This window comes from Octodon degus, unplaced genomic scaffold (assembly GCF_000260255.1).
Source record: "Octodon degus isolate 3935 unplaced genomic scaffold, OctDeg1.0 scaffold00251, whole genome shotgun sequence".
NCBI classification, from domain to species: domain Eukaryota; kingdom Metazoa; phylum Chordata; class Mammalia; order Rodentia; family Octodontidae; genus Octodon; species Octodon degus.
The window spans coordinates 505592-521529 of record NW_004524827.1 but is presented as its reverse complement, the minus strand read 5'-3'; the positions used below and the strand labels follow the sequence as shown (position 1 = coordinate 521529).

Genomic DNA, 15938 nt, shown 5'->3' with positions numbered 1-15938 from the left:
ACATTGCCAGTCAAGCGGAAGACCCAATACTATTATGGGCTACTGGACTCTTTTAGAATATTTTGCTGAGTTTACACACCTATAATTTTCAAATAATGGAACTTAACAAAAAAGGGGATACAGATGAATGTCCATTTTGTATCTGTGTATTCAAAGTGGTTAGGATAGATACATAGTTACATTCTCTTAATGAATAGAGGGATTTTTTCTAATAGTGTTTGTAAATAGGATATCATGTCCGCATCTTGTACAGCAATTAACCTCTAGGAAGAATGTATGCAATGTGTTACTTATTGAAACTGTCCTACCAATTTGGTTTGAAACTGTTTCATTGCTATTTGTTTCTCAATAAAATTATGGAAAAAAATAATAATGAACATTGAACCAGTCAGAAACTTTGAATTCCATTCCCACCTATCTGAGTTGTCTTCAGTACCAGCTCCTCTTTACACTTCACTGAAGTGTTGAAAATTATGTTACGATCCTTTTTTTTTTTTTGGTCTTTTTGAGACAGGTCTCACTATGTAGTTCAGGACGGCCTTGAGCTCACTTTGTAGACCAGGCTGGTCTAGAACTTGCAGTGACCCTCTGGCCTCAGCCTCCTAAGTGCTGGGATTACAGGTGTGTGCCACCACCCAGTCTCAACTGCAGTCTGGGTGTGCCCTGGGGGACTGAACCCAATCCCTGTGTCTGCCTAAGCAGCTGCTTTAATCCACTGAGCTATCTGGCTGTTATTTTTTTTTTTTTTTACGGAACTGGGGATTGAATTCAGGCTCTTGAGCTTGTCAGGCAAGCACTTATTCCACTGAGCCATCTCCCCAGCCCAAAGAAACTGTTATTTTTTTTGTTTGTTTGTTTGTTTTTTTGTGGTACCGGGGAATGAACTCAGGACCCTGCGCTTGCTAGGGAAGCGCTTATTCTACTGAGATATCTCCCCGGCCCCTCTAGCTGGCTCTTGAACTGATGTTTTCATTCTATTGTCAAAGTAGATCCATGTGGATAATAATGAATATGGGTTACTGTACTTACATATTTTATATAATAATATACATAAAAGGATTAAAATAAGTGCTTTAGCACATGGGCTAAGTAAAAAGCTTTATCTTATGTCCTCTAATTCTTCTGAATCTGGGGATTGAACCCAGTGTGCTGAGCTACATTCCAACACCTTTTTATTTATTTTTACTTTGAAATAGGATCTCTCATTAAGTTCCGTAGGCTGGCCTCAAACTTGTGATCCTACTCTCTTAGCCTCTTACATAGCAAAGATTACAGGCAGGCACTACTGCAACCACTTTAACTCATACTTCCATCTTTTTTTAAAAAAAGTTTATTATGCTTTGCTTCTACATTACTTAATCTACTTTCTCTATAAGATTTATTGTTAGGTGCTATTCAAAATTTAGTAATATGATCCTTTCATATTTTCACATATAAAAAGTTATACTCGCTGCTATGATGTCTCTTGGGTAGGTGGATTTTCAAGAAGGGGGTGGTGAAGGAAAGCAAGAAACAGGAAAAGGAATATTGTGGGACTGTCATGCTTCAAGGTTGTATATGGTGAGATTTTTGGACTTATGTACAAACATGAGAAGTATATAATTCTTTATCCTATTTTTAAACTATAATCTAATTTTTAAATTTTTTTATCATATTATGTAGGGACTTAAAGCTCAACATATCAATACTTGATGAAAAATACCTGTTCCTTATTATGCCTAAGATGTTTGAAATGCAGAGAGATAGTGAGGTTAAGCTTAATAGCCTAAGTCGTTTGATAATAACAATAAGCTTGTCTTCTGGATGGTTAACAACCTAAGTTTGCAGACCAAAATTAGAGAAAAAGGAGGGCTGCAAGGACAGTCAACATTTTGGCCCTAACCTTCTAAGGTCAATTAAGACTCAGGACATATGAGAACTTGTACTGTAACATAATGTACCTCGGTAGTGTCCCAAATTTTCTGATCAAGGAGATTATGGGGCCAAAGAGGAAAGTGATCAATGATGTAGTGTGTGTCTAAGGAGAGTCACATGGAGAGAAAACACTCTCTCAGGCTTTCACAGAGAGCACATTGGCCAAGCTATGGCCGTGACTCATCCACATGGCTGACACTGACAAAGGTTCTACAATTGGAGGTACAGGATCCCAGGATAAATCCTGAGGGGATTTCACTGACCTTATCAGACCCAAAAGCTACAACTCTTCTTGCATAGGTCCTGCTTTACCTTGGTCTTAACCATCCAGTAGAAAAGTATGAAGACGAAATATAGGAAGTAAAGCCATGATGTTATGTTGAGCTGTGGGGAACTCAGGTCAATAATTTCTGACATTTCCAGTTAAACAGAAGGCCCATTGCTATTATGGGCTACTGGACTCTTTTAGAATATTTTGCTGAGTTTACACACCTATAATATTCAAATAACGGAACTTAGAAAAAAAGCGGTATACAGATGAATGTCCATTTTGTATCTGTGTATTCAAAGTGGATGGGATAGATATATAGTTACATTCTCTTAATGAATAGAATTATTTGTTCTAATGGTGTTTGTAAGTAGGATCTCAAGTCCACATCTTGTACAGCAATTAACCACTAAGAAGAATGTATGCAGTGTGTTGGTTTTTGAAACTGTCCTAGCGATTTGGTTTGAAACTGTCTCATTGCTATCTGTTTATCAATAAAATTATGAAAAAAAAGTTATACTTGGGGCCGGGGAGATGGCTCAGTGGAATAAGCGCTTCCCTGGCAAGAACAAGGGCCTGAGTTCAATCCCCGGTTCTGCCAAAAAAACCCAAAAAACCAAAAAACAAAAAAAACAAAACAAAACAAAAAAAAAGTTATACTCTAAAATGAAGCTGTAAGGGCCAGGGAGATGGCTTAATGGAATAAGTGCTTCCCTGGCAAGCACAAGGGCCTGAGTTCAATCCCCGGTTCCACCAAAAAAATAAAATAAAATAAAATAAAATGAAGCTGTTTCAACTATGACACTTAGATTCTACACACAATAACATCCAGTCAAGTCTTTTCTAATATACAGCACCAATACAATTTATAATAGCTACTACATTAGTGATACTGAAGAACTTCATTACAGCAATAGTAAAAACGTTTTAAGAAAATGAGGGGGGTGCAAGATAGCTCAGTGGACTAAAGTGATCCCTGGCATCAAATGCTGCGCCAGCCCCACCCCCAGGGAGGGTGTGCTGGCCAGAGTATAGGCGTTGTATATGCCTGTAATACCAGCGCTGGGGAGGCTGAAAAAAATAGGAGTATCACTATGAGTCCAAGGTGCATACTGAGACCCTGTAACAACCAAATACATTAAAAAAAAGAGAGAAGAAAGCAAGGGCTGGGGTTGTAGTTTAGTACTAAAAAGCCTGTCTAGCATGTGTCAGGTCCTGGGTTCCATCCACAGTACTACAAAAAAATAAAGGACGGATTAAAACCAACTGAGTTTCAGATGTTATTATGAAATTACTGTTTATTTTGTTAATTGTAATAACAGTATGTTCACATTAACAGATATAGATATGCAAGATAGGACAAATAATTGAACATTAACACTTACTTTCAGATTTGATGATTTGTTAATTTGCTATTTTTGTTTTGAAAATCTGTATCATATGTATGGTTGTATGTTACTCTTAGTTTTTTTATGTATTTAGCATGGGATGTACAGGTTCTCACTACATAGATTGGACTCATAGTGATCCTGTTTTCAGTATTCCAAGTGCTGGGATTACAGGTGCATGCCACCACACCCAGTCTCAGTCTCTGTCTCAGTGTGCCTTGGGGCAGGGCTGGCATGGCACCCTGGAGATCAAATGTTGGTCCCTTTGTCTGTCTAAGCAGGTGCTTTAGTCTGCTGAGCTGTCTGGCCGGCCCTTCTGTCTTTGGTTTTACTCTTTAAAATAAAACCAAATTTAAAAAAAGAAATAAAGCAGAATATTTGTCCCAAATTAAAAAAATAAGTGTTACAGACTGAGTATTTGTGCATCCCAACATTTGTACCCTATAGCCCTAATGTTCTGTGTAATGGCAACTGGAAGTAGGCCTTTAGGAAGTACAGCTATGAGTTGCAGGATGTTTCTGCCAAGGAGGGACCACATATATAAAAGTGGTACGTGCGATTACAATGCAGCCTAGAAAATCCTATCACCAGCTGACATCTCAGCCATCCTATTGTTGTAGCACAGTACACTATTGAAGTGTTTGTGGTGATGCTGTTGTAAACATTACTATGCCATTAGCCATATGCAAGCTTAGCATGCATGATTAGGTACAGTCCATAATATTTAATAATAAATGACTATGTTACTGGTTTATATACTTACAACACTATAGTCTTCCTCATTTATTTTCTTTTTTTAAGGTCGTTGGTTTTTGTTTTTTTTTTTTTGGTATAGGGTCTCACTACACAGCTCGGACTTGTAGAGATCCTCCTGATTTCTGCCTCCCTAGTTCTGGGATTACAGGTGTGCGCCACCATTCCCGGACTCCACTGCCAGCTCAGTGTGCCCCAGGGCGGGGCCGGTGTGGTATGTGGTGCCCAGGATCAAACCCTGGCCCTTGCACTTACCTAAGCACTTAGCTTAAGCTAAGCAAGCACTTAGTCTGCTGAGCTATGTTGCTGGCCCTATTTTATCATTACTTTAAGAGTGTATATCTTCGCTTCGGCCCAGCAATACTTTAAATAGGTTTAGATGAGGTTATGAGGGTGAAAGCTCCCTGATGGGATTAGTGTCCTTCCTTATAAAAAGAGGAAGAAAAACAAGGGTGTTTATGTACCAAACCCTTTCCCCAGCTGCCATGAGGAAACCATAGGGAGGCAGCCCCGCCAAGGGCCCCCTAAGGAAATGGACACCTTGATTTTGACTTTTTCAATCTCCAAAACTGTGAGAAAGAGATGTTTGTTGTTTATTTACACAACTGGTGGTGTATTTTTTATGACTTTTTATTAATAAATCTTTGCAACTTGTGCAGTTTTACAATCATATTGGGAGTGGTTACATGTATATTTTACCACTTGTTCCTTTTTCTGCTCCTTCCTCTTCCCCCTGTGGTATTTTATTTAGCAGCTTAAGCAGACAGATGAACATATAACATTAAGCACTTGTGAGGCTGAGGCAGGAGGATAACTGTGAGCTCAAGGCCAGCCTGGGCTACAAAGTGAGTTAAAGGCCAACTTGAACTATATGGAGATCAAGACTCTGTCTCAAAAACAAAACAAAAAAAATGTGCCTAGCAACACTGGCTATATGTAAGATGAAGTAATTTATATACAGCAAAATATCTACACCAAAGTACTATAGCAAAAAAAAGAAGTTGAGGGAAGATATCAAGCAAGGTTAGTGAAGTATTGATAATTTTATTTTACTTTATTCTGTATTTAGGACAGGGTCTATGGGGTCTACAGGGTCTCACTATGTAGATCAGACTAGTAGTGATTCTCCTGTTTTCAGCCTCACAATTGCTGGGATTACAGGTGAGTGCCACCACACCCTGTCTCAATTGCAGTCTTAGCACACCCCTCGGGCAGGGCTGGCATAGCAGGCCAGGGGATAATTTTATTTTTTGAGATGGGATCATACAATGTTGCCCAAGCTGGCCTCAAACTCATGATCTCCCTACCTCAGCCTCCCAAAGTAATGATTACAGAAACGGACTGACAGGTACCTGAGGTTTGGTTATATTGTTCTCTACACTGTTGTATATTTTTCAAGTTTCTCATAATAAAGATTTTTAAAATGTTTTCCCTAAGAGTGATACAACAGGACATAAATAAATGGGCCCACTGAGTGACATAAAATATTATTCATAAATAAGAGATTTTTTTTATTCTTGCTTTTTAACAACAGCCACACATACCCTTCTGCAGAGAAGTCTGACTTGATTGATCTTGTGTAGTATCTTTCTGAGCACTCACTAGATCTGCAACTAGAACCTCAAGTGATACATAGTTGCTCCCAGATGTCTGAATTTTTTCTTCCATTATTTTCTTAACATCCCTGAAACTAAATCCCATTCGTATAGCTTCTTGTACCATAGGATTCTGGAAGATGGTATCATCTGAAATGAAAATTGGGAGGAGAAAAAAAAAGTTTAAACAAATATTTTAATTACCGCAACCCAACAACAAAATAGATTAAAATACAAAACAAAAACAAAAACAAAAAATCCAACCAAAACTCCAGCGCACCAAAGAGAAAGGTATGAAAAAGACTGCTTTGGAGGAGAAAATTTTTTGAAATATTTAAGCACTGAAAAATCATTTTCAGAAATTTTATAATTCCTCAGAAATGCTGTAAGTATATATCACTATTCAAGTTGCCGGTTATGGTAGTGCAAGCCTGTATTCGCAGCACTCTGGGAGGCTGAGGCAGGAGGATTGCAAATCTAAGCTCTGCCTGGGCAACTTAGTGAGACATTGTTATAAAATAAAAATGGTTGGATATTTAGCTCATTGCAAAGGCCTTGGGTTCAATTTCCTGTACTGAAAAAAAAAAAAATAAACCCACAAAAAACAAAAACAAAAAACCTAAAATTCATACAAAAGACCTTTAATTCCCCAAACAATTCTGAGCATAAAAAGAAATGCTAGAGGTACCACAACAGCTGATTTCAAAATATACTAACTACACAACCATAATAACAAAAACAGCATGGTGGTGTGGACCTATAATCTCAGCTACTCAGGAGAGAAAGGAAGGAGGACCACAAGTTTAATCCACATTCCCAGCCTTTCACTAAAATATTTTTTAGAGAGAAGGCAGAAAAGGGAGACACACAGGAATTTGATTATCAGGAGTATTATATGCTAGGTAACATTAAGATTTGTATTTGAAAAAGAAAATTACTTTTTGGAGGTTATAATGCAGACAAAGGGTTAATTAGGAGACCATTGTAATAGTCCAAATGAAAAAAGGGGCTGAAGTGAGGCTTGGTGGTCCATTCTTGTGATCTCAGCACTATGTAGTCTGAGGTAGGAGGGTACTGAGTTGGAAGCCAGCCTCAACTACATAATGAGACTATGGAAAAGACAAAAAGAAAAAAAGAAAAAAGGAAAGGAAGAAAAAGAGGATAGGGGATAACAACTGTCACAAAGGATATAGAGAAACACTGCTGACAGGAATGTCAAACGGCGTATTCACTTTGGAGAACTGTCTGGCAGTTCATGAAATGGTAAAAGGTATCACATGACCCAATAATTCCATCCCTATATTCCCAGGAAAATTACAAATATGCCTGCCAAAAAACTTGTACAAAAAAGTTCATAGCAGAATCATTCACTATAGAGTCAGCCAGCCAGCTCAACAAACTAAAGCAATTGTTTAGGCAGAAGCAGGGACCCTCCAGGGTTCGATTCCAGGGGTGCCATGCTGGCCCTGGGGCGCTGAGACAGTGATCAAGACTGGGTGTGGTGGCATGCGACTGTAATCCCAGCATTTAGGAGGCTGAAAACAGGAGGATCACTACGAATCTGATCTGTGTAGTGAGACCCTGTACTATATACATCAAAAATAAGTAAATAAAAGAATCATTCACTATAGTCAAAAAGGAGAAAAAAAGTCTACCAACTTAGAAATCAAAATGTGGTATTATCTATACTACAGGATATTTTTTTGCCATAAAAAATAAAGAGACTCAAGCCAGGGAGATAGCTCAGTGGCATAACTGCCTACCTAGCAAGCGCAAGGCCCCAAGTTCAAGCCCTGGTACTAAAAAAAAAAAAAAAAAAGAAAAGAAAGAATAAATAAGTAAAATAAATAGGCTAATCATGGTGGAGCTACTTTGGAGGCTGGCATGAAGATCATGAGTTCAAGGCAAGACTGGACAACACGGCAAGACCCTATCTCAAAAAAAACAAACAAAAAACATTGTGCCTGGGGTTCTGGGACTGGCACAGCATGCAGTACTGGGAATTAAACCTGGGTCCTTATGCTTGCCAAGCAGGTGCTTAGGCTGCTGAGCTATCGCCCTGGCCCTTCATTTATATCAAAGCTGCAGAATAGGTAAAACATGGAGACAAAGTAGATTAGTGGTTATGTGGGCCTGACAGTAGAAGAATGGGAGTAACTGCTGATGGTTAGGGATGAGGTGTCTTTCTGGGGTGTACATAAGGTACAATTTGAGTGGTGATGAATACAGAAAAGCCACTGGGTTGTACACGTTATAAAGATGAAATACTATATAAACTATATTTCAATGTAAAAACATTAATCCTAAACCAGATCAAGTGCCACATTAGTCATAATGTATAGTATGACAGATGATTAAAAACAAAAAATATCAAGAAATGTTATAGATTCTAAGTTACTTTAAAAATACAGCTAGCAACACTAAGTAATTTCTTAAAGTGTATTGTTTATGCCCATTATAAAATTCACACCAAATAATAGCAACATAGCTCTCCATCTCAAGCATATTTACGACTATACATAGTACTCTCTTGCCTTGTAATCCTTAAGATACTAAACAGATGATGCTACAAGCATAGAGTGGGGAATCACCAGACATATTCTAAATTAAACTTTCTATTTTTGAAACATGCTGCCTAAAATGAAAATGAGACGTGTGTGTGATATAGGATTCAGAAGACCTTGTTTATAGTTCTAGTCCCACTAATGATTTCTAATGTGACAGGGAAGATCACTTCTCTGTTTCTTCATCTGAAAAGTGGGGATAACAATACCTTCTTTGCTTAACAGTATCTTTCTCTACCTACTTTATTTCTTTCAATCAATCAATCAATCAATCAATCAATCAATTTATTTATTTATTTACTTAGGTGCAGGGTCTTCCTACACAGTTCAGACTCATATTGATCCTCCTGTTTTCAGCCTCCCCTGTGCTGGGATTACAGGCATGCACCACCATGCCTGGTTTCGGTGGCACGGCACACCCAGGGGTACAGCATGGCATACCCAGGATCAAATCTGGATCCTTGTGCTCACCAGATAGGTGTTTAGACCGCTGAGCTATCTCCCCAGCCCATCTTCCTATTTTCTATTTTTTTTTCCTGTCTTTCAGTCCTGAGGATGAAACCCAGGGCATGGCTGGTGCTCATCAAGTGCACCACCACTGAGCTACATCTCCAGCCTCTGCATTATTTTGTGAGATCTCTATGTTGCTTCAATTGACCTCATACCAATTCTCCTGCCTTGGCCTCTAAAATAGCTGGGATTACAAGCATGTACCACCTTCTTCCAAAAATTATTTTATATTTTTAGAGATGGAATCTCACTCTGTTGTCCAGAGTGGCCTCAAATTCCTGAGCTCAAGCCACTTTCCTACCTCAGCCTGAATGGCAAAGATTACAAGTATGTACCACCACACCCAGCCTATGCTAACATTATTAATACTCAGAAATACTTGACTTACATTCATAAGCCCTTCTTTAAATTTTTAAATATATAGCAATTTCATCTTTTTTTTTTTCCTGTATTTTAGGGAAAGGTCTACAGGGTGTTCAAGGTCTCACTACTAGATCAGACCCAGTGATTCGCCTGTTTACAGCCTCCCAAGAGCTGGGATTACAGGTGTGCGCCACCACCCTCAGTCTCAATTGCCATCTCAGCACACCCCAGGGGCAGGGCCAGCACAACAGGCTTGGGGATCAAGCCCCCCTGCCCCTGCTTGCAGGCACTTTAATCCACTGAGCTATTTGGTTGGCCCAGCAATCTCATCTTAATGAACGTGGGATAATGACTTTGAAATTATCTCCTTATCTTTTAACCCTATAAATGAATACCTGTGAAAAACTGGGAGCAATATTAAAGACATACTTATTTTAATAGCATATTTACCAATTTTCTGAGTCAATGTAGGTGTTTTTTCAGCAGTTCTTACCTAAAATAGAAATGTAAAACATAAAGAAGTAGTCTTTTTGGTAGAGGGCAATTTAAAAACTTACATTAAACACAAATTTAAAATAAATTGGCTATATTCAATTCAAAATAATAAACACTCACAAGAACCACAGACTAATGGAACAAAAGGAAGTTAAAAGATCATCTAACCCAATCCTTTCACTTTAAAGATAAGAAGCTAAGGCCCCAGAAATTAAATCACTGAATGGCAGCAAGTACAACTAATGGCAGATCCATAGTAACTCTAGTCACCTATTATATTCCATATTTTTATATTACTAATACCTTGGCCATCCCAGTTCTTATCAATTTACATACATTCTATAGATTTTTGCAAGTTGTCTGTACAAAGGTTAAAACTACTTATGAGTGTAAAGTACAAAATATAAAGATGTAATTTCAGAAGGGTAAGGGATTTTAGTTATTTTCATCTTTTTTTTTTTTTTTTGGCGGAACCAGAAATTGAACTCAGGCCCTTGCACTTGCCAGGCAAGCGTGTATTCTACTGATCTATCTCCCTGGTCCCCATTTTCATCTTTCAACTTCAGTTTTGACTACAATGATACTTAAATTAATTAATTTCTAATCCCCTTTTTACAAATTTGCTTCAGGTTAAGAATAAGTTTTCTCTAAGTTCTCTCTTTTAAAGCTCATTACATTTAATATTAATTCACAATGCTGTGCTGTGAATTTCACATGAAAAATAATTACAAAACAAATGATAAAATATCTGAAAAATATATTATGCAATATTAGACTTACCAGAGACTCCTCAAGTGAACAGGTTAAATGAATATTGTTTATATATTCTTGTCCCTTCTCTTCCAACAGATATTTACACCTAAATAACACAAGATTAAACTTTGGCAGCTGATAAATTAGTAAAGTATTAGTAAGGATATTATCTCTATATTTATTGCATTAACTTCCTTTTCATTATTTTGAAGGCTCCATGAAGAATATTACCAATTCTCTATCCAATCATCACTTTAAGGTTAAAAAAGTCCCTGTGTACTAAATAGGACAAAAATATTAACTTCAAAACTTCTAACTTTTAAGCATGTTATTGCGTTAGCACCTTGACATTTTTTCAACAGTTTTAGGTAGTTAATCTTCTCAACATATTTTTTTTTGATGATTAATCAATTGTACATTTAAAATCTTCATTCTCAATCTTTCTTTTCAAGATTACTTAAGGCTAAAATGTCTTTATAAATGATTTTCCTTAAGTTTTAAGTTGTACTATTTTGTAGGCCAGAAATTTAGATCACATATATACCTGGGTGTTTTGTTTTAAAAAGGCAAGATGGCAAAGAGGCATATGGAATGTCATCATCCTAGGATGTCACTGACTGTAATTAGTATGTTTTATCTACCACCTAAAACTGCTGCCAATTAAATTATGATGTTACCAGTCGTGTTCTGATTGCAGAGATCTTAAAATGTAAACAACTGTGTCTTAGAATCAATCACATCCATTAGAATTCCCTAGGACGTATAATGGCTTCTTTAGGACTCTCCTTAGCAACATGGGCTCCCTCAGGTTCATCTCGAAAGAGACCACTTTCAATAAATAAGTACACATTTCCTACTCTGGTGTTTTTGAATGAAATTATAGATATGATATATAAGCAATGAGTGCTTTGGTCACTAGAGAAAGATTAAGTGCTCCTTCCCTGTAAAGTAGGTGACCCTGTTTTTATAAACCTGGTGCGAATTTCAAGCCATAGTGAAGGCAAAAATAGTTGAGGTGAAAAGTAATTCAAATCCTCCCAGCACATACTGTCCAACTTGCCTGTCACTGAGTGAACAATTAAACATCTTACCCAGGATACCACTTGGCATGTTGTTCCCAGGGGTCTTCACTGGGCTTCCAATCAGTTAGTCCTCCTCCACAGTGAAAGCACTTTACTTTATCACCTTCACCTAAGAAAATATACAAGTAACAATGTATGTATTTGTGCAACTACAAGCTACACAAAAATACCCTTTCTAATACCTGGAAATTAAGCCCATCTAATTTACATAAAATCATATAGCTTAAGACATTCCTATCTTCATCTAAAATATGTATCATATACAAATGTATGATCCTGGGGCCGGGGAGATGGCTCAGTGGAATAAGCGCTTCCCTGGCAAGCGCAAGGGCCTGAGTTCAATCCCCAGTTCTGAAAAAAAAATGTATGATCCTTACCATTTGAGGAGAGAATGTACACTAAATTCACTTAACTAGTCCAAACTATTTTATTTTTTAATGTATTTGGTACAGGGTGTTGCTACGCTGCCTGGACTCATAGTGATCCTCCTGTTTTCAGGCTCGGTCTGGGTCGCTGGTTCAGTGCACCCAGGTATCGGGCCAGCATGGCCATGCCAGGGATCAAACCCCAGTCCTTGCGCTTGCCTAAGCAGATGCTTAGTCTGCTGAGCTATCTTGTAGGCCCTAATCCAAAGTATTTTATGGAAAACGACTAAAAATAAAAATGACCTATTTTTATATTAAGAACTACAATTGTTACACTCTTCTTAATTTTTGTCATTTGGGCCACCAATATTGCATTTATTTGTCAAACTGAACTTTAAAGCAAGTTATACAAGTATCAGTAATAATAAACTTCAGCATAATGAAGTTACAAGATAAATTGCTCTAAGGTTATAGCACAATGATATTAAACAGAACTTTAAGGTTAGTGTATGATGTTACATAAATAAAAATTCTGAAATGGGTATTTTCTATTTTGACATTATTTAATCCTAAAATAAATGGGTCAGATATATAGTATGCATTAAATAGTCCCAGAAGCCATCACACTAATTGTCCTTCCTGACATACTTATAGTATCCATTTCAGGCAGGTGTTTTTTTCTTTTGATACCAGGGATTAAACTCAGGACCCTGCACTTTCCATGCAAGTGCTTATGCCACTGAACTATCTCCTAACCCAGCACCCATTTCACAAACACTCATTTGCAACAATAAGTATAATACTAGGCAACTTTTAAATGTATCATCTAGGGGGCCTGCTGGTTAGCTCAGTTGTTTAAGCACCTGCTCGTGCAAATGCAGTCAGGTGCAGGATACCGCAGTTCAATCCCCAGCTCCACATGCCTTACCAGACCGACCTTTAAGGCAGCCTGAGCCAGCCAAAAAAAAACCTATCTTTCAAATATATCATCTATATTTAATGGTAGCTGAGCTCTAATATTAATTCATTTTAGAGTTTTTATGAGCTTTAGAGGAAATGAAGGCTATACACTGAGCACATGTATTAGATGCTTAATAAATGATATCTAGTATTACCATTACAGCCATGTTTCTACCATCCCCCTTTTAAGACAATTATGTAAGTTTAAACATGATTTATAATAATGTCCATTTTACATAAATTCCATAATTATGTAAGTTTAGAAAATAATACTTACATAAATAATCATGCCACCTTATACCTAAATATTTACCAGTGCTGGGGGTTGAAGGCATCTATTTACTGTTTAAGAACCTGGGATAGTTGGAAAGGTTTTGTTTTTTTCTTTACCTAAAGCATAAAATCCAGCTCTCGCGAGCTGCTCCTTGTTAACTGAGTATGTCCACGTCCCAAAAGTAATGATCCGGGCTTCATACTCTGCCATGGCTGGATTTCTTGGAAGAATTGTTGAATTTGGGAAATTCCTATCAGAACTCACATCAGATTCACTTCGAACATTAATATTCCGGCCCAAAACAAAGAAGCAGTTCGGAAAGTGTCGTCTGTGTTCAGACCAGGCACGGTCACAAGGTTCCCAATTTTTCAGTTTTCCACCACAACAGAAGCACTGCACTTGATCGTCAATACCCGTATAGTAGAGTCCAGCACTAGCTAACTCCCTGGGAGTCAGGTGGGCATAGTCTGGCCAGTTCTGGAATGATTTTAATCTAGCTTCTTCACTACACATGGCAGGATTCCTTGGGTATACAGTGTCTGATATATCTACAACCTGTCCAGTTCGTAAAAGATAGTCTGCACGAGTCTCAGGTGGTCTATCTACAGGAAAATGATTTCTGCTTCCCAGATAGTTTTCAGCTTTGCACTGACCATTTTGGACACCAACATTTGTAGGCTGTGCAGCACTATTTTCAAAATAAAATCCGTTGATAAATCTACAATTTGGGGATACTTTCCTGTGTCTTCCAACTGCTGAATCTCCATATTGCCATCTATCCACTGCTGCATGACAACTAAAGCAGCGCACGGTATCTCCTTCACCGGTATACAGAAAACCTGCTCGGGCCAGTGTTGATGCTGAAACAGGGCTACTACTTGGAAAATTAGCAAAAGTTTTTAATCTATTTAACTCTTCTACAAATTCTCCATCCTTACTGATGTCTGCAGTCACACAAGCTTTAGATGCTTCAAAACTGTTACAAGTCATCTTCTCTTGAAAACAGGATTTGTCCACTTTTTCTAAAAAGAGAACACTGCATTAGGAAATCCAAAGTGTGAAACACTGCAATACGTGTTTGGTATGAAGACCAAGAACTCATCAACTGATGACATAAAAATAACTTAAAATCACTAAAACACATTCAAAATATAATTTTTTTTGTAGTACTAGAGATCGAACTCAGGACCTTTTACTTGCCAGGCAGGTGCTTATGCCACTGAGCTCTCTCTCCAGCCCTAACACATTCAAATTCTGAATACTAGAACTCTAATTTACCACACCATTCAAATCATACAGTAAAATCTCATATTTTTATTTTATTTCTCTATTATGGTGCTGGAGACTGAACCCAGGGCTTCACACCTGCTAGACAGTAAGAACCATTGAGCTACACCCCTAGCTCTCTGCTTTCTCTTTTTGTAGAAAGTAATATTTAAACAAGTACAAGAAAACAACTTATAAGTGCTTATTTTATATAAATATGGAAACTGTGATGCATAATATACTATAATTAAACATGTAAATCATTAATTAGGAAAAACATGAAAGAAGCATAAAATATGCATGTTCTTAAAGTTTATACATAATTGTCATGATGGGTCATTGTATATTCAAGGCAGAGTTCAGTTTTCACAATTAAAAAAATAAATGTTCAGAATGTTAATGAATTAATTTTAAATATTTGTTCATGTTCCTACACATTGAGGATAAACTACTTCTGATTTTCTGCATAAATAAGTTCATTTTTGATAGAAGGGGATCATAAATATATTTAAGTATAAATAAACATATAAAAATACTGCCCTCTACAGGGTAGATGAAGAAAATCCTAAGTATTGGTAGACCTTAATTGCAGTTACTTTTGCTATCAATTTTCCTTGGTCAAGGAACAATCTGTTCAAACAGAAGATAATTTGGCAGCCTAATTAGAGCTGCCAAATTACAGCTATGTAATATCTAAGGAGCCAGTTGGACTGAGAAAGGATAATTTATTCTCCAAACCTGGATCCTTTTGAAAGCGAAAAATAATGACTAAAATGAAGAATTACATACACAGAGACAATAGGCATAACTCACCGTTGCCCCAGGCAAACCAGACTGTGGTCACACCATTTATGAGGCAAACCAGGTTCTCAAAAAGAAAAGTTCAACACCACTAATCATCAGGAAATGCAAAAAAAGAAATACAAAATCTAAATCATAATGAGATATCGCCTCACATTCACATCTATTATAGCTATTTTGTTACTATTATATAAGACAAAAACCAACAAATGCTGGTAAGGATGTATAGATGGGGAAATCTCTTGCCAGGCATGGTGGCACAAGCCTGTAATCCTAACACTTGGGAGGCTGAGGCAGGAGGTCAGTTTTGAGTTCAAGACCAGCCTGGGCTACAAAGTGACCTCAAAGTCAGCCTGGACTGCATAGTGAGACTCTGTCTCAAAAATAGGGGCTGGGGAGATAGCTCAGTTGAGTAAGTGCTATGCAAGGGCCTGAGTTCAATCCCCAGCTCTGCAAAAAAAAAAAAAAATAGGGCCGCCCAGATATCTCAGCAGACTAAAGTACCTGCTTAAGCAGAGCACAGGGACTGGGGTTCGATTCCTGGCCTGCCATGCTGGCCCCACCCCTGTGAGACCCTGTAGACCCTG

The 15938-nt window shown here is 37.6% G+C and overlaps 1 protein-coding gene across 2 annotated transcripts in view; it reads right to left on the bottom strand.

Annotated features, from left to right (window-relative positions):
• The window catches only part of Xiap (X-linked inhibitor of apoptosis), a 71375-nt gene that overhangs the window by 5791 nt on the left and 49646 nt on the right, over nucleotides 1–15938 (bottom strand). For both annotated transcript variants that reach the window (XM_023706337.1, XM_004646066.2), the window contains exons 2-6: nucleotides 13401–14306; nucleotides 11695–11794; nucleotides 10631–10709; nucleotides 9806–9848; nucleotides 5868–6068 (exon numbers count right to left, since the gene is read on the bottom strand). In XM_023706337.1, coding sequence (XP_023562105.1) covers nucleotides 5868–6068; nucleotides 9806–9848; nucleotides 10631–10709; nucleotides 11695–11794; nucleotides 13401–14274 — 1297 coding nt within the window. In that variant the 5' untranslated portion in view covers nucleotides 14275–14306. The remainder of the gene's footprint in view (nucleotides 1–5867; nucleotides 6069–9805; nucleotides 9849–10630; nucleotides 10710–11694; nucleotides 11795–13400; nucleotides 14307–15938) is intronic.